General features: G+C 42.3%; 1 protein-coding gene across 1 annotated transcript in view; it reads right to left on the bottom strand.

Moving 5' to 3' along the window:
• SVOPL (SVOP like) overlaps positions 1-19,615 on the bottom strand; it is a 72,268-nt gene that overhangs the window by 28,653 nt on the left and 24,000 nt on the right. The window contains 7 exon segments of the mRNA XM_068549535.1: positions 3,639-3,728; positions 5,665-5,746; positions 6,462-6,573; positions 7,248-7,440; positions 7,442-7,454; positions 11,447-11,520; positions 18,633-18,761. Of these exon segments, the coding sequence (XP_068405636.1) occupies positions 3,639-3,728; positions 5,665-5,746; positions 6,462-6,573; positions 7,248-7,440; positions 7,442-7,454; positions 11,447-11,520; positions 18,633-18,761 (693 nt within the window).

A 19,615-nucleotide genomic window follows, 5' to 3' on the forward strand; every position in this document is an offset into this window, starting at 1 on the left:
TTGTCTTTCATCCTTGTCCAGTATTTTTTTTTTTTCCTGGGCAGAAATTAAAATTTTTTATGTAGTATTTCCCTCTATAAGAGAAATGGTTTTCCAGAATTCCGAAATCTCCCTTTTCACTTGAGTACATGGCGATGTGAAATTAGAGTCTTATGATAAGCTTGTTCCTCCCTTGCCCTCTCCCAATCCCCTGCCAATTCACTCTTCAGCAACCAGAGTGCTCTTTGTAAATTGCAAAACTGATCATGACACTGCTTAACACCCTTCAATTACTTCCCCCTCCTCCTAAGAAAAAAAATCTGAAGTATGCCTGCAAGGCACACTCTCTCCCTGTACTTCTCTGCACTTTGCTCATCAGAGCTATTTGCTATTCCGAGAACACACCAAGCTCGTCCCATCCCCAGGACTTTGGACCAGATGTCATCCCACCTGAAATGCTGTTACCCTTTACAGGTTGTCAGCTTCTTATACTTCAGGTCTCAACTCCAAAGTCACCTACCCAGAGAGGCCCTGCCTCTTTCTATAATATTTTTAAATTGAAGTACAGTTGATGTACTTTATTACATAAGTTACATGCAGGTGTACAATACAGTGATTCACAATTTTCAAAGGCTACTCTCCATTTATAGTTACTCTAAAATATTGGCTATATGAAGACTTGTCTTTTAAAAAGGCCTGTCCCTCATGGAATGTATGGATTTTAATTCAATTTATCTTTCAGTAAAGGAATTTTGAGCCAAAAGAGCGGGTGGGGGGAAGGCCTGTCATCCCTTTCACTCATTATCATTGCCTCCCAACATACTTTCAAGTTGAGTGCTTTACAGATATGCAAATAATTAAGATACGCAAATAATTAACTTGAATCATCTTAATTTTGTGCATATTTGTAAAGTACCCAACTTGAAAGTCAGCCTCTTGAGAGCAGGAATCTTGTGGTGGTGTGCTGCGAAATGTTTAACAGGCTTTCCAGAAACTGTCCTGATGGTAGCATTTGCCTGTGGCCATGGGATAAAAACCACCACCGTGCTAATTTCAAGCTACAACGTGACATCAACTAGCTTGCAAAGTAATTTCCTGAAAATTTAACAATCAGCTTTCACAAGCCAGTGCAGGCCAGTTCCAGCACACCCCTGGACCCTGGTCTGGCTTATTTACTGCTGTAAAGAAAGAGAACAATGCCAGGCACAGAGTAAGCGTGCAATAAATGCTGGTTGAATGTTGAACTGGGATAAATTCTTCTTTTTTTTTTTTTTGGCCATGCCTCGCGGCATGCAGGATCTTAGTTCCCGGACCAGGGATCAAACCCGCGCCCCCTGCAGTGGAAGTGTGGAATTCCCTTATAAATTCTTGCTTCTACTCTATCAAATACAGATTGTAGCTTATGGAGTCCTTTTTGGCATTCTAACTGCCAAACTGTGAAAGAGGCAGTCTGTAGAATTTGTAGAGAATTACCCTGAAAACAACTTGTCGAATGAGTCACCAAGATAAGTTCCTAAATGAAGGACAAAAGAAAGAGGAGGAGAAAGGGAAGGGGAGTGGGAAGGGAAGGAAGAGGAGGAAGAAGAAGAGTTAAGTGAAAGTAAAGTCAATTTCCTTACTGATGGCCACACCTCTCATTGGTCCCCAGACCAACAGCATCAGATTCACTCTGGATTCCTGCTAGAACTGTAGGTGATGGTCCCATACACAGGATCAGAACCTCTGGGTGAAGTCCAGGAATCTTCACGGTATCAAGTTACCCTAGTAACTCTGATATGCACTGAAGCTTGAGGGCCGCGTCCAAGGGTACACTGACGGATGAGCTCATGAGAGTGTCACCAAGCCCCACTCCAAACCCAGGCAAATATTCTACGAGCAAACACAAAGCTTCCCAGATTCGAACTTCCCATCCTAAACCTGGTAAGGAATGCAAAACATTTCAATTGCATAGTGATTGAAATAACTCAACTGGACTTAAATATTTCTCAGTAACAGAAATACTCTTATTTGAATATTTAGCATTTGGCCTTGATGCTATTGATCATTGCTATGGTTATTAGCTAACACTTATTGAGGGCTTACTATGTGTCAAATGTTGGGCTCAGTGCTTTGTATGTATTAATCTCATTTAATACTGAGAGGAAACCTATGTAGTGGGTGCTATTGTTTATCTTCATTTTACAGATGAGGGGGGCATAGAAAGTTGGGTGACTTCACTGTGAAGAGTTGAGAACTCCCCCAGCAGGACGCTAAGCAGGACAAAGCCCTGTGCCCCAGGAGACCTGGTCCTAGCTGAGATATTTCCTGGTCCACAAAGTCACCAAAAGCAGGGTGGCCTCAAAGATAAATGCCCACAAATACCCAGAGAAAATGTTTCAAGTGGTTGAGAACCAAGAGACCCTATTCCCAATTAAAGCTCGGAAAATAAACTCTACCTCGGTCTGATCATCCAGAAATAGGATCAATATTTTCCTGCTGTCTTTCACCATTATGTTCTTTTCTGAACATGGTGAAATAATAAGCGCAAAAGAACTGTGAAAAGCAAAACCACAAGACCAGAACTGCCCTCATTTTTAACTGAGTAGGCAAAATAGTCCCAAAATAGTTTTAATAAGGGTGGTAGCAAAATCCCATTAAATTATAAGAAATACACATTACAGTCTGCTTAGCCCATGTCAACCCCCTTTCTCTGAAAACTGCCCCTCCCCGGTTGCATTCATCCATAAGCCTGACTCTTGGCCGCAACTGATTTAGCTCAACTATGAACAACTGACCAGGCCTGGCCAGTGAAATGCCAGAGAGAGCATCCTTCTGGGATGCAGAGAGTACTTTGGTGTCTTCTGGTGCCTGGATCTAAGGATAGATATTTGGGATTTGCGGGGTGGCCACGTCCGTGGACAAGTATAGCACCCTGGTCTTGAGGGAGTACAGCCTGAATGCTCAGTGACCCTGGGCCCCAGATAGATGTGAGGGGGACAGAGCCTGGGTCCCTGACAGCCCTCACTGCCTGGATCAGGCCCACCCAGGGCCCAGCCTCACTCTTGTCTTTGGCTGCAGCCAGCTCAGGTGGATTTCCATTTCTCGTGGCCAAAAGAGAATGATCAGGGCAGAGGGGCAAGCTGTTTGGCCCTCTGAGGAACCATGACCATGTGGGTCACCATATCTGCCTCTGTTTCTCTCCTGAAACAGGGCCCATCCAACGGTCCAGATCACCCCTGGATTTTCTCCCAGCCTGTGCCTGGTTTGTCCACATGCTGGACTTGACCTGCCCAGGGCCACATCCTTGCACCCTGGTTCAGCCTCCCTGCACTTCTGTGCTCTGGTTTTCAATTGCACCCTTGACAGTGTCAGGGTTGGAGCTCATTGTCGTTCAGCTGCTCCAGCTCCTTGTGTCATCCATGTCTTTTGCACCCTCCCCCAACAATGTCCAGCAAAATCTAAACCCTGCATGCAATGTAATACATGCTATTGACTGGAAGCCTGGAAGCATTAATTCAGCCTCTTTTCCCAGCCAAATTAACCAGACAATGGGAAAACAACACCTCAAGGAAACTCAAGTAAACAAATCCTTGGTTAAACCCTTAACCTGAAGGGAGCCAGGTCCCTCTTTCCCCACCTCCCTTAGACATATCCTCCCTACAGAGACCCCTGGGCTGTACCTGGGATATAAATGGCGCCACCATCGCACCAATGCGACACAGGGATCCACTGGTCCCCATCCCCAAAGCGCGCATCGTTGTGGGGTAGACCTGGAGTAGAGGAGCGTAGAAAGCATCAGTTAGCTTAAACCCCTCTTTCCCAAGTCCTCTGCCCTTCCCTGCACAGGTCAGGCTTTGGTATATACAAAAGGCCAAATATTCTATATGGATATATAGGATATAGAAGATGTTCATTTTCTCAGGTATACAACTTTGAATTTTAACAATATCAGAAAAGAAACACCTAGAAATTATCCTTTAAGTGAGCAAATTCCAAAATATGTGTTTAATATTCCAAACGTAATTTTAGAAAGGTACTTGCAATCAGACAGAAGATTTCCACTTTAGAGCTACAAACGTCTAAAGGTGGTTCTACTGAATGGAAAGAAAATACTCCCCAAATAATAACAATCCAACCAAACCTTTAATACAGATACAGTGAAAAGAATCAACGAGAGTGCCACATACATGCTACACCATTCACCATGTTCGTGTTGCAAGATCTTATGGCGCAGTCTACTTTCTTGCTGCAACTTTCTTGCATTTATAGTAAAATCTCATTAATCTGTACTTCACTGATTCAGAGTTCTTAATAAATAAGCAAATAGTATTTAATAAAGAAGATTTTAAGGACAATATATGAAAGAATGCTTCTTTCAATTTTAGAAATTTTTCTCTTAACGCTATAAATACTGATCAGTTTTCATCAATTCACTAAAGCAAAGCACGTGGCCTCTTTACTTGGCCGCATCATGTTACCCACCATCTGCCAAATGCAAAACACAAGATGCTTTCCTGCCCCGGGGGGGGGGGGGGGGCACTGCTATATTTATAAGAATGTCTGGGGGTGGAGTGCCTTTTCACAGAGGTTTTTTCTAGAAAATGAGGCTGCTGGCTATTGAAAACAATGGATTCAGATACATACAGATGATCTTTGCTCTAATATCAATTTTTTTGGTTCATTTTTGACAATTCTAGGAGATGAAATAATAGAAGACAAGCAACTTCAGGTACACATCTTTTTTTTTTAAGCAATAAGTATCAGGGAAAAAATACTTAGGAACGACCCTTTAAATGAACACATCCCAAAATATGTTAAATTGAGTATTCCAAATATAATTTTAGAGGCACATCACAATACACATAGACTTTTAAGTTCACAAATTCACAATAATTTTAGAAGATTGTTAATGGAACTAAATGAAATACTACATATATGTCAAATGTGTCATAATTTCCTATTTTTATCTATGTGAGGGGAAAAGAATCTTTTTCTCTGTGGTTTTGATATGTCATCTGTATTCTAAATAGACTTCTACCTTTCCCAAGATGAAGATGAATGCAGCTTTAGCAGTCCCTATAGCACCACTTTCTCTGGCTCAACGAAAGGCAAAACCAGTTAAAATACGAAGTTTCCTACTCAGATATTGCTTATTTCTAGGAGCATTTGCTCTTTAAAGTGGTGGTTTCTGAGAAGCTCCTCAGAAGTAGATGTATTAAGTAGATATAGTAATTCAATAAATTAAGAATAAATTACTATTATATTCGAATTTAAGCTACCTACAACAAACAAGAGACATAGTGGGATATGATCTTTCAAAAGAATAAAGGTGAAAAATACATTCTAATTTTAAAAAGGGAGAAATAGGGTGTTTTACATTTTATCAGCAACATGCAGGTACCGGGCCTATCCCTATTTCTTCAGGAAGCACGGTATGAGGGCAAGAGTTGCTTTTTACATGGATGCAGTTTAGTGAGAAAGGGAGACGGTCTTATCTTTCTTCTCAGAGACTGGCTTTCACTAGACCCCATGGGGCGGGAGAAAGGCCACATCAAATAAACCTTCTGGTGTCATTTTAATAGGATGTTTTTAGAAAATCATCAAAAGTCAACAGAAGCCAGGGATGCGTGGTCTATAGACAAACACCTGCTCTAAGTAGCTCACCTCGCACACCTTGATGTAACCAACCCCTTCCCCAAAACTAACCTCAGCGGTGTAAATATAGATGGTGTTGAAGTTGGACGCCACCAAAGCCCTCAGCATGAAGAGGAGGCCGATGAGGCCGGCACTAGGGAACCAGAAGCGAGACGTTACCAAAGGCAACACAGAGGGCTTTCCGGGGCCCCGATCCCAGTACATGACAGATGCCAACACACATCCCTGAAGACCGGGTCCCGAGGGAGGTGTTGCCCCTCAGCTGGCCTGACTGTGGGGTCCTAAAGCAAAAGCCTGACTCAATCCTTCAATCCTGTTCCCCCGAAGTGTGCCGTTCCAGCCCAGCCCCCCAAGGTGAGCACACCTCTGCCACCACCCTTGGAAAATGGTACAGTTTGCAGAATAAGTCATATATATTATAAATGAGGCCCACTCTAGGGTCACAAATTCAGAGTGCAATGAATTCTCCCACCACAGGTATGCTGTCTACATCACTATCTTGACAACGTGCAGATCATTTGGTAAACAACCGGAGTCTCCATTCTCCAGGAAGCTTTGCATAAAGATCCTAAATATCTTGCTAAGCGAACTGAATACTCCCACGCTGGTACCCATGTCCTGTGGGTGCTGAAGATGGACCTGGCTCAGGAGGAAGAGGGGAGTGGGAGGGGCAGGGGCAGGTACCAGGGGCTTGTTTGATCGTTCTAGTCAAACAAGCAGCCTGTACTCTACTCTCTTTGTGAAAGGGACTTGCCCCTAACCTCCACTGAAGGCCATGGGTCAGGAGACCTCATTTTAAAACCACTGCACAAAACTAGATTGCATTAAAGCAACCAGACAGCAAATACCTTGAAGTGCAAATATTGAGGAGAAGGAAGAATAAAGCTGTACATCCCATGGTAATAGAAAGGCTCAGCCGTCTTCCCAGGAAATTAATGCCCAGGATATTTAAAGGATTCACTAGGAAAAAAATGACAAAGACAATTTTCAGAATCTTGAAAGTAAATGGCACTTATTAACAATGGCATGGATTCCTCCCTGTCATTTCAGAAAGAAGCAACTTAATCCAAACGTCATGCGTATTCCAGCCAAGACCCAGTCACACTGTCATCAACTTCATGACTCCTTCAATATGCTTTTCCCACGGGGATCCGAGAACTACAAGCACCGGAGTATATGAAGGATATTTTATGCCCAGGATGCTTATTACAGCATGTAGGTCTATTGTAAACTGCCAACTTGCTAGACCTATATTTTAAATGTTTAATACTGTTTTTCAAATTCAAGGTGCCATTGATTTTTAAGTACCATTATTTTATGTCTATTAAAGCAGAAACAGTGCTTTCAACTGAAATCTAACAAGCCATTGTGAGACACACCCCAGTTTCAGAGATGTTACAATGTAGGGGAATGCATCTTAGAATTGATAGGATGCACTAATTCAAAGCTCCACTCCTCCAGACTTCTCCCCACACTGATCTGCACTGGAGACACCTCAGCATGATTTGGGGACTCGTCCATTTCTACCAGGCAGGAGTCAAGTGTATGACAGGTCACTCTTCTCTCCTCTGAGACTCTGAGTTGCATGTCCCCCACCCAAAACAGAGAGCCACCCAATACAGAGAGATACTTACGAGCAATTTCGCCAATGGTGCTGATAATCATGGTCTGGTAGTCAGAAGGGGCAAACACCTGGCAGTGGCAGGGGCTCTGGCTCTCCTCCGAGACCCCTACGGTCACCACTACCTCCAACTCCGACCGTGAGCCACAGACCAGGTCCCGCTCCAGCAGCTCCGCACTGGCCAGGATGACCCCATAGTAGGCGAAAAGAGATGCCCAGCCTGGAAACAAGAAAAGATGGACATTAGGAAAGGCTGTCACCAGGCCTGAAGGAGGGGTAGCACCGTGAGAGGTGGGGAGACGTGGGGAGAGCTTCTCAGGTGGAAGGCACGGTGTAGGGAGGGGAGGGGAGTGGAAAGTGGGGACACGTTTCAAGGGGATACTAGGGGGAGGCCTTTAGCGGAGGCTGCATGGTGGGAAATGAATTTGCAAGAAAAAGCAGGATGGAACTAGATGGGGGAGGACCCCTCAGGCCAGGAAGAAGTTTTGTAAGAGGCAGAACAGAACTAACACTGCGTTGAAACTGTCTCCCTCGTTCTACAGCTTATGTACTGTTACTTTAGCCCTGACCATAAAGAGTTAAATATTAGAGAAATGTTGCTTGTGCCGAAACAGCTCATTAAGTTCCCTGAAGAAAGTTCCCATCCCAGGTGGTCCCTGGTTAGTTATGGCTACTACTTGTAGATAAGTTCGTTTTCAGCTAGCAAATAAGCAGAGATAAGTGTGGTAAAGTAAAAATAACTGCTAATGACTTGAAGTTTTGCAGGAGCCTTGTGATGCAGCCTTGTGAGCAAGCAGAACAAAGAAATGTTATGCTTCCCTTGAAGGCCAGGTGGCTCCAGGAAGTCTTCAACTCACCTTTACCCTTTAATCTTGAACCCTCCCGCTTCCCCTTTTCCCTTAGCATAAAAGCAGCCTGAATTCTCTTCCAAGTTAAGATGGTTCTTTAAGAGTTTAGTCCACCATCTTCTCCGCCTGCTGGCTTTCCGAATAAAGTCGCTATTACTCGCCCCAACACACTGTCTCTTATTGGCCTGCCATGTGGCAAGCAGTAGGAGCTTAGACCCCGCAACAGTTTGTTTTCTGCAGCTGCTGCAACAAGTTAGCACAAACCTAGTGCTTTAGCACAGTGAGTATCTTACAGTTCTGGAGGTCAGCAGTTCAGCAGCTCTGGCTGACTTCTCTGCTCGGAGTCTCACGTGGCAGAAATGAAGGTGCAGGCAGGGCTGCTCCACTTTCTGGGGAAGAATCCATCTCCAAGCCCACCCAGATGGTTGGCAGAATCCAGCTGCACGGGGGTGTAGAGCTCGTGTCTGTTTCCTTGCTGGCTGTTGACCAGTGGTTTTCAGCTTCTGCAGGTTTCCTTCATTCTCTGTCTGTGAAGCCAGCAACAGCAGGTCGCGTCCTTCTCGTGCACTGACGCTCTCCTTCTGCCTCACCTCACGCTTTCTCTTCTGCTGCATCTCTGATTCCAGCTGGAGACATTTCTCTGCTTTTAAAGACTCAAGCGATAATATTGAGCCCACCTGCCTAATTCAGGATACTCTCCCTATTTTAAGGCTCATAACCTTAATTACATCTACAGTCCCTTCACATCTACATCCAAATTAGCGTTTGATTGAATCCCCAGGTGTTGGAACTCTTGGGCATCATCTTTAGAATTCTGTCTTTCGGACGCCATGAAGCTATGGAAGGTTTTTGCTTTTGCTTGATATTTTCTTACTATCTTTTATTCTGTCTATTCTTTAATAGATATTTTTATTGAGATATAAACATAACATACAGAAAAGTTCCTATATCAAAGTCAAGAAAAAGAATATCCGGGGAATTCACTGGCGGTCCAGTGGTTAAGACCCTGTGCTTTCAATACCGAGGGCCCGGGTTCGATCCTGGGTCAGGGAACTAAGATCCCACAAGCTGCTTGGCCAAAAAAAAAAAGAATATCAGCCTCCCAGAAGCCCCCCTCATGCCTCTCTCATTTTTACAGAAATGGTTGTAAAAGCCACGTGTAAAAGACAGATGCGGACAATCAAGGAAAATCACATATGCTCTGCATAGTGGATGATATTAAAGTGATGATTGTTAATATCGTTGGTGTGAGTTTAGGATTGGAATTATCTAAGAAAATGTCCTCAAGTAGTTGAGACTCTTAATGAAGTATCTGGGGATGAAATGGCATGAAGTCTAGGGCCTGCTTGAAAATACTTCAGAACAGAAAAAAACAGCTGAAGTAAATATGGGTAGATATCAGTGATTGTCAGATCTGGGCAATGAATAAATCAGGGTTCATCATGGTATCCTCCCTATTTTCATGGGCGTTTAAAAATTCTCATAATGAAATATTTAAGAAGAAGACAATAATCACAATATTTCTCCTTGTTATTAAGGTAGCTTTAATAATTTTTTTGTTTAATTTCCAAATATTAAGTGTATTTTTTTTTTGGCCACACCACGCAGTTTGCGGGATCTCAGTTCCCCAACCAGGGATTGAATCCAGGCCACAGCAGTGCCAGCACCAAGTCCTAACCACTAGTTCACTGGGGAATTCCCCAAATATTAAGAGTATTTTAAAAATTAAAGAGTCTCAAGAGGAGACACCCACCTATTTTTAGTGATTATATCTGGGAAAGGCAGATAGACAACCACTTTCCTGAATTCAAACACTATAGATTAGTTTCCATTGTTTTGAATCTTTATATAAATGGAACCACATAATATGTATTCTGTGTGTCTGACTTTCTTTGCTCATTATTACATTTGTAAGATTCAGCCATGTTGAGCGCAGAGCACCAGTTTTCTCATTTTCATTACTGTGTAGTATACTATTTTATGAATATAACAGAATCTATCCATTATACCTGTTGATGGGCATGTGGGTTGGTTGTAGTTGGAGCTGTTACAAATAATATAATGCTATTTTATTTTACTATGCATTTCTGTTGGGTATAAATCTAGGAGTAGAATTGCTGAGCCATAGGCTATGCATACTTCCAACTGTAATAGAAACCTCTAAACAGTTTTCCAAAGTGGTTGTACTAATTTGAATGCCAATCAGGAGTGCAGGAAAATTCCAGTTACTTTACATCCTTCCCAACATGGTCAGTCTTTTTAATTTCATTTTTTATTTTTTTTTAAAGTTATCTTTTCAAACTTTTTTCTTTTTTTTAATTTATTTTTGGCTGCGTTGGGTCTTCTTTGCTGCGTGCGGGCTTTCCCTAGTTGCAGCGAGTGGGGGCTACTCTTCGTTGCAGAACACGGGCTCTAGGTGTGCAGGCTGCAGGAGTTGTAGCATGCAGGCTCAGTAGTTGTGGCACACGGGCTTAGTCACTCCTCAGCATGTGGGATCTTCCCAGACCAGGGAGAAGACACTTGTCCCCTGCATTGGCAGGCATATTCTTAACCACTGCACCCCCAGGGAAGTCCCCAGTCTTTTTAATTTTAGCCATTTGGGTGGATTTGTAATGGTGTCTCATTTGGTTTTAATTTGCATTTCCCTGGTGCCTGTAAGGTTGAACATGTTTTCATATGTTTATTTGATACACATTTTTGGTCAAGTGCCTGTTCATGTCTTTTGCCTATTTCTCCACTGGGTTGTGTATGTTTTTCTTGTTGAAAAAAAATTATATAATAGAAATATATATTAATAATATATAGAACATGTATATATAATTTGTTGGACATATATATTGGAAATTTCTTCTCTCAATTGGTGGCTTACCTTTCAGGCTCTTCATGATTTCTCAGGACACAGAGTTCCTAATTTAATGTAGGCAAACTCATCAATCTTTTCCTTTAGAGTTAGCACTTTTTGTGTCCTGTTTAGAAAATCTTTGCTTACTCAAGGTCATGGCTGCATAGAGAGGACCACTGAGTCTATTCCTTTGAATTTGATTCTCAGGGACCTCAAAGGATCAGTTCCTGGAATGTGGTGAGGGAAGAGACCAGGCTGCAAACGGTTAGTACAGAGCTCATACACTCAGATGAAAAATTTTAAAACTGTAGATGATTTGGATTTTTTTTCTTTCTCTTTCTTTTTATATTGTTATTTTATATCTATTTTTTGGTTGGTGGTATTAGCAGAAAGATAAAGCATTGCTGGTGTCTGCCTTGTGTTTTCTCCCCAGAGCACTCAGAAGGGATTTACTTCAGTGGGCTTTCTCCCACTGAAATGCTTGTTTATTTAAACCTAGCTTTGAAATAATACCATTCTTACCATATGACCCAGATCTGTAACGTGGTCCGTAAATATTTAGCATCCAATAGGTCTGTAAATCTTCCTCTTTTTTCCTGGGGTAGTGAAAGGGGGAGACAGAATAGATATAGTGGGTTAAGGACAGGCAAAGGTGACTCTAATGTTTTAGATCACAGAAAACAAGAACAACATGGGAATGTGACAGGGTGAGATAGCCACTCAGCTCCCTGGATACCCCTCACATAAATACTGCTTTTAACACATTCATCTCAGCCAATCAGTCTTTGCATACTTTTTATTATCATTGTCAAGTACCAAAACTCATTGAATTTAAGATTCTAACCCTTTCACTCCTCCTCTTCTCACCAGTGCTGGCGAGAGGTGGGGTGGAGTACGGAAAATAGGAGTATACATGAAAAGCAACTATAAAACTGATGAGAGAGTCTTTTAACATTAAGATGAAAAAACCTAACATTAAAAAAGTGTGTGAGGCTTGTGCAAAAAACAAGCAGCCTAAATTTGAAAAGAGGATACAGTGCCCAATTTCTTTGTGTGTCTTTAGGGTAATTTGTAAAAGTTCTTGTCCATCGTCAGTGCCTACTAAGTATGTTTGGATCAAAATAAATAAGGATGGGTTATATATGATTGGGCAGTAATGGATTTTTATGTAAAGCTAGGAATGCTTGGGGGGTGGAGGAGGTGCTCAGTTGAAAACCAACTATTCTTTTCTCACAAATTGACCTGGGATTACAGGCCCCCTCGAGGGAGTCCAGAAGTGTGGTCTGGGAGTCCTGGATTTTATTGTCACCGAAAGATCTTGCAGAGAACTTAGAGGTCTTTTGCCCCACATACCCCCCGCCCCCAACTTTTAGGCTCAGCTCCTGGATTTCACTGTGGGAGGACTTGAGCAACTGACACTCCACTTTCATCTGCTTTATGTATCGGGGCTCTGGTTACTCATCTTTGGAAAACCTCTGATCTAGCCTATCCTCCTATTTTCCAACACAGACTATATGGCCCAGAGTGGGTAAGTGACCTGCCCAAGATCACACAGCTGTTTGGAGGCAGAGCCAGTCTGGACTCCCAGTTTCCCGTGCACCAGTCCTGAGTCCTGCCCATCTGCCTCTCTGCCATGTCCCCTGGGTTTAGATGTGACTATGGTCCCCTCACCGCCCCAAGTGTCATTGGAGAGTCATGTCATTATAAGATATATACATTTTATCCTAATAAGTCATTTGGTTCTGAACCTTTGGCTGCAATCCAAATGGGTGGACTTATTCACCTCCTGCATGGTGTGACCCGTCCTCAGCCCCCAAAGCCTTTCATCTCAGCGTCTTGGGAGTGAAGCTAGAGGCCCCACTGCCCTCAGCATCTTGCCCAGCCTCCTCTGCATGGCACTCTGACGGCCACCAATGCGACCAAACTCACTGCGCATTCCCACCTTTGGTCTCACACTGTTCCTCCTGCCGTCAGTGGCCTTCTTCCTCCCCTGAGGCTGCCTCTCCTTTCAGTGCACGGTGTCTGCCCCGCTTCTCTCTGAAGGTGGCTCCCACTGGCTTACGGTCACCTCTCCGCTCGGATCCTACACACTCTGCTACCTGGGCCACTCACCTGGTTCTAAGCATCTGGGCTCTGTTTTGTTATTGATTCTTTCCTATGTGCGTCTCATCTCTCTAACCAGATTTAAGAGACCTGAAGGCAGGGTCTATTGTTTATAGCTCTGTATCCACAGGGCCTTGCTCAATAGACCACTGCAGAGAAGAAGATCATCTAATGGGCATGATGGATTGAGGCAGCAAGCTGAAGTCAAGAGAAGTAAAGTGGGAGGAAGAAGGGAGGAGGAGAAAGGGGAAGGATGTACAGTGAGAGGGAGGAGGGAGGAAGGAGAATGTTGAGGGACGGCTGAGAATATAGAGAGGCTGGAGGAGGGAGGGCGGTTCTTATGAGAATTGTGTTGCTCCAAATTCATATGTTGAAGTCCTAACCCTCAGAGTGGGGCTGTACTTGGAGATGGGGTCTTTAAAGAGGTCACTGGGGAATTCCCTGGTGGTCCAGTGGTTAGGACTTGGCACTTTCACTGCCGGGGCCCTTGTTGGGGAGATTAAGATCCTGCAAGCTGCATGGTGCAGCCAAAAAAAAAAAAAAGAGAGGTAACTGAGCTAAAATGAGGTCATTAGGGTGGACTGTAATCCAATTATGACTGATGTTCTTATGAAAAGAGGAGATTAAAACACAGACACACACAGAGGGAAGATGATGTGAAGACACAGGGAGAAGATGGACATCTAAAAGGCAAGGGAAGGGACCTCAGAAGAAATCAGCTCTGCAACACCTTGACCTTGGATTTCTAGCCTCCAGAATTGTGAGAAAATTAATCTCTGTTGTTTAAGCCACCCAGTGTGTGCTATTTTGTTATGGCAGCCCAAGTGAACTAATACACAGTGGCAGAGGGAAGGTGGGGGAGGGAGGACGGGGATGAGGGATGGGGGATAGGAGGTGGAGAAGGAGGGTGGAGAGGGAGGGAAAAGGAGGAGGAAAAAAGGAAAGAGGAGAGAAGTAACCTCGGTGCTCTTCAGTCCTGGAACAACTACTGGGTTCAAAGGAAAAAATACGCATCAAAAATGGTTGGAATTGGACCCTCATGATCATTCAACTGTCCATGGTTTTGAGTTAATTGTCTCTGCTAGGATTTTTTTCTCTCTCTGCAACCAATTTTATTTTTTATATATTGACAATCAAAATTTCATAGCCACTTAAAGATTATGTGCCAGTCTCTTCAAAGCACAATCACTTCCTTCATTTAATCATTGTTGCCTAGCAACTAATTAGTCTTCCCACCATGCTTTGCAATGATAAGATGTAATTGTCAGTATCTTGGTAGGAAGGTGGGAGTTATCCGATACTACCTACTAGTAGGGTCCTGACCTCTGAACCACAAGAGCTTATTTCCAAACTCCAGAAAATAAATAACAGAATCATCCTTAATTCTTTCAAAGAAAGCTTGAGTTTCTTTCTCTTTTTTTGGCCACACCACACAGCACGCAGGATCTTAGTTCCCCAGTCAGGGATTGAACCCGTGCCCCCTGCAGTGGAAGCACAGAATCCTAACCACTGGACCGCCAGGGAGCTTCCCAAAAGTCTGAGTTTCTTATTTCCCAATTAGGTTTTGAGGCATGTGTAATAATGAGGGGAAACACTCCACAAAGCAAAGTGAGAATACCTTACCAAACTACAATTGTGAGTGCAGGGAAGTTTGGGACATTTAATCCTCATTTTTGCATTATTATTGAGCACGTTCTATCTCACACTTAACACGTCCAGCAGCAGGCCAGGTGGCAGTGGGATTACAGTGTTTTTGTCATCAGTGATGTCCTGGGAAACCAGTCAGAAACACCCAGAAAAGCCTACCTCTCACTTGTGTGTAGGACACTTAAGAACTGTACATTTGGACATCACCTGTCCTGCTGTTGCCCCACAATCCCTGAGAGAGTCAGATTTGGGGAGGTGGGTGGGGACAGCTGTTGCTGCTCTGGACCCGGCTCAGGCATGGAGCAAGAGTTGGGTCAAGAAGAGGCTCTGCCATAAAGTGGTGCAGCCACTATGGAAAGCAGTAGGGCTATTCCTCAGAAGATGAAAAATAGAACTGCTGTATGATCCAGCAATCCCACCTCTGGGTAAATATCCAAAGGAAATGAAAATAGGATCTCAAAAAGAGATCTTCACTCCCACTTCACTTCAAAGTTGTTCTAGAAAACTAGGACTGAGAAAATAGCTTGGAAGATTCTGAAAAAGAACTTTGACAAGGGGTAAGTACCTTACTAAATATGAAAATTGTATTATAAAATACTATAATTAAGAGTGCTATATTAGACCAACAATTAACCTGTATCCTTTTCCCAAAAATATAAAATGCTCTATTTATTATATAATAAATCTCATATATATTTGAATCTACAAACCTATCAATTAGAACATAATATTCAACAATAGATTCAAATATATAGGGGATGGATTATTCAATAAAAATACATAAGTGCAACTGGTTAGCTATTTGGATATGACAAAGCTAGATCTGTACCATGCTTCTTATATCCAATTAAACCGACATAGATCCAACATTTACATATTAAATGTGAAACCAAATTAACCCAACAAAAAGGAGAGGGATACAAGAATGCAGTTGTAAAAATTAAGTTTGACACCAATAAAAAAGTAATAAAAACATTAATAAATCTAAATAGATACTGACTTTAAAATAATGTCTAATTCAGGGCAACTTATGAACAATATGAAATTAAAATACCAGGCAAAAATGATTTGGAAGATGAGATGGGCAAATCAGAATGAACATGTTTAAGGTTCTTGTATTGTTCAGAAGGCAGATAAAGATACCAAACGACATTAGCTATTGTAGGTGCACATTTTCACTATTTAAGGGCTGTAATAAAAGAAATAGAATGTATAAATTCCAAGCCAGTAGAAGGAAATATGGGGGTAGGGGTTGGCGAGTGGAGCAAACTGAAACAATCTAATAGAAGGAGAAAGGAGAAAGAAAGCAGAAAAGGAAAGACACAGTTAAGAAGAAATAGAAAATGAACGACAGAGGTAAGTGCAAGTATGTCAGTAATCACAATAGATACAAATGGATCAAACTCATTATTAAAAGATACAGACTATCAGATTGAATGAAAAACAAGATCAGCTATTTATTTATAAGAAATATGTTTAAAGCAAAGCAACATAAACAAGCTAAAATGAAGAGCTAGAAAAAGGTACACCAGGAAAACATTAACCAAAACTAGTTCTGACATATTAGTATGAAAGAAAATAAAATTTAAGGCCCAAAGCATTGTAAAGAAATATTTCAGGTAGTCAGATCAATCCACACACTGAATAAGTCAGTCTTATGCTAGGATGCAGCAAGATAGCCTCAAACTGTATGGAGTAAACTGTCAGGCCTATAAGGAGAAACTAACAAGACCATCGTCTTATTGAAAAACTGTTAGCTGAACCTGGCAAAATCTAGAACAGGTATCAGATATTTACATGGCACAATTATACTGAATATAACAATATACATGCTCAATGAGAACACATGTTCTTCTTAAGCACACATGGAATATTAATAAAAAGTCACTATGTAGAGAACAAAAGAAGTCTCAATAAATTCCAAATAATTGACAACATGCTCTGGTCAAAATGCAATTAAATTAGAGACAAAGAATTTAAAAAATCATTAACAAATAAGTCATTGGTTAAAGAGAAACTCATAGCAGTTACAAAATAGAAATAAAAATAAAATTACTCTGTAACAAAACTTGCTGAATGCAACTAAATGGTTTATTAAAAATCAAAAAGACTGAAAATAAATGAGCTAAATACTGAACTCAAGAAGCTAGAAGAACATAAAAAGCCAAAGAAGTAAACAAAATAAGGAGTAGAAATTAATGAGACCACCAAAAAAACCAATAAAGAGAAAAACAACAAAAACAAAAAAGCCCTAATTCTTTGAAGTTTAATAAAACAGACAAACCTCTAGTAAGAGGACCACAGAAAAAAGAAGGCACAAATAAACAATACTAAAAGTGAAAAAGAAGACATACACAGTAGATATTTGAAACAAAAGGGAACACTGGGAATAATTTTATACCAATAAATTGGAAAGCCCAGATGAACTGGGCAATTTTCTAAAATATATATTACCAAAATTGACTCAATCAAGAGTATTAAACTAAGTAGGCATTAACATTTACACAAACTGAATGATAGTTTTAAAACTTCTCTTTCTGATACCCCCCAATTATTCTGTTACCACTCACCTTAAAATAAATATTAGGGATAAACTACTTTACAGATAAGTTTTACCAAACATTCCAAGAGGTTAATTCCTATCTCACATAAACTGTCTTGGAGATGGCAGGACAGTGCTGGAAAGCTCTTCCAGGAGCCTGTGACTGACTTGCCTGCAGATGGGTGAAGTGGGTGGTCTGGGCTGGTGTGAGAAATGATTGCAGATTGACCTTGACAGTCCTGGAACCAATAGAATTTAAGTGCCAAATTTTATTTTTTAAAAATCATTTAATAAGGTTTATACGTTTGATATCAAGACAAGGGCAATACAAGGAAAATAAAATTATAAAACAATCTCTCCCCTATAAACAGTGGGGTTAAATCATGTGACTAGCTCTGCAAGGTGTTATTATTTCCATTTCATTGATGAGAAAAGTGACGGTAGGCAGTCAGAATGGCCATCATTAAAAAGTCTACAAATAATAAATGCTGGAGAGGGCGTGGAGAAAAGGGAACCCTCCTATACTGTTGATGGGAATGTAAACTGATGCAGCCACTACGGAGAATAGTATGGAGGTTCCTCAAAAAACTAAAAATAGAGTTGCCATATAATCCAACAATCCCACTCCTGGGCATATACCCAGACAAAACTATAATTCAAAAAGATACATGCACCCCAGTGTTCACTGCAGCACTATTCACAATTGCCAAGACATGGAAACAACCTAAATGTCCATCAACAGATGAATGGATAAAGAAGACGTGGTATATATATACAATGGATTACTACTCAGCCATTAAAAAGAATGAAATAATGCCATTTGCAGCAACATGGATGGGCCTAGAGCTTATCATACTAAGTGAAGTAAGTCAGACAGAGAAAGACATATATCATATGATATCACTTATATGTGGAATCTAAAATATGACACAAATGAATTTATCTATGAAAAAAACCAAACTCACAAATATAGAGAACGGACTTGTGGTTGCCAAGCATGGGGGGCGGGGCAGGGGAAGGGATGGATTGGGAGTGTGGGATTAGCAGATGCAAACTATTATCTATAGGATGGATAAACAACAAGGTCCTACAGTATAGCACATGGAATTATATTCAATATCCTGTGATAAACCACAATGGAAAAGAATTATGAAAAAGAATATATATATATGTATAACTGAGTCACTTTGCTGTACAGCACAAATTAAACACAACATTGTAAGTCAACTGTACTTCGATAAAATTGTTTTTAAAAAGTGGTAGTAGGTAACAGCGCTACCTGGCTCACGGTGGAGCTGGATTTAGTATCAGTTCCCTCGGCTCTTTTCTGCGTTGGAGGGGCCAGTTCTCCTTCCCTCTAGTCTTCCACCACTAAGGGGATTTCTGTTGACCCCTGGGTGGGGGAGAAGAACTCACCAGGATGGGCTCCACCAGCTTCCCCTCCAGCATGACTGAGCGGTTCATCTTGGCGATGCGCTCCAGTGTAACCAGGGCAGCCTGAGTGTTCCCGGTAGAGACATTGAACCGAGCAGATTCAGGAATAAACTGGGCACAGATGACAAAGAACACCAGAGTTGCAACTGCTGTGGACCCCAGAGGTACCACTATCACGGTTCCATACACTACACTGTCCCAGTTCCCCGAGATGGGAAAGGATGTAGCAAGCTTTACAGCACAAATAGAGCAGGTGTACTCTTGCAATCCTAGCGGAGCAAAAAGTCGCCTTCTCCTATCGTTGTCCCATCTCGGACGACAGTGGACTGATACTGAGCTTCACACCAGTTTGACCCAACCTACTTAACGCAATGAAATTCTTACATCCAATGTGTAAACAGCCGCTGCCCGGGGTCCTTGGCGCCTCTCCACTCCTCCATCACCCGGCCACTCCCCCAGGAATCCCAGGACCTCCCACAGTGCAAGAACCTAAAGGGTGACCATGGCAGGGCCTCCAGCACCCACGAGTGGAGGAACCAGCCTGATTGTAGAGGCCTATAACCCACTGATTACGGCATATTTTGGACACCACACTCAGAAAACAGCACAGCCCTCCGCTGATGCCGGGACATTGGTACCTCCACGCAGCGAAGGCCAGCGGGTTCTTCCCCAGCAAAGCACCTTCCCCGGCAGCATCCTCTTCACCGTTCCCCAGCCAGGGGGCGGTTCAGGTCGTCCTCATCACCCACTGGGATTAATCTGATCATTTCTAACTGCTTCTCTGACCTTTTCTGTCTTCCCTCCTACAGCCTCCACACAGCCATGTACCAGCTTCCCAGTACATAACCCCTTCCACACCCCCAGGGCCCCTGGTCCTCAAGGCCCTTTGTAATCTGCACACAGGCCTGTCTTTCCAGCCGGCCTCCCACCAGCGCCCCACACTCCAGCCATTCCAGCCTGCCTGC

The sequence above is a fragment of the Eschrichtius robustus genome, chromosome 8, assembly GCF_028021215.1.
Source record: "Eschrichtius robustus isolate mEscRob2 chromosome 8, mEscRob2.pri, whole genome shotgun sequence".
Taxonomy (NCBI): domain Eukaryota; kingdom Metazoa; phylum Chordata; class Mammalia; order Artiodactyla; family Eschrichtiidae; genus Eschrichtius; species Eschrichtius robustus.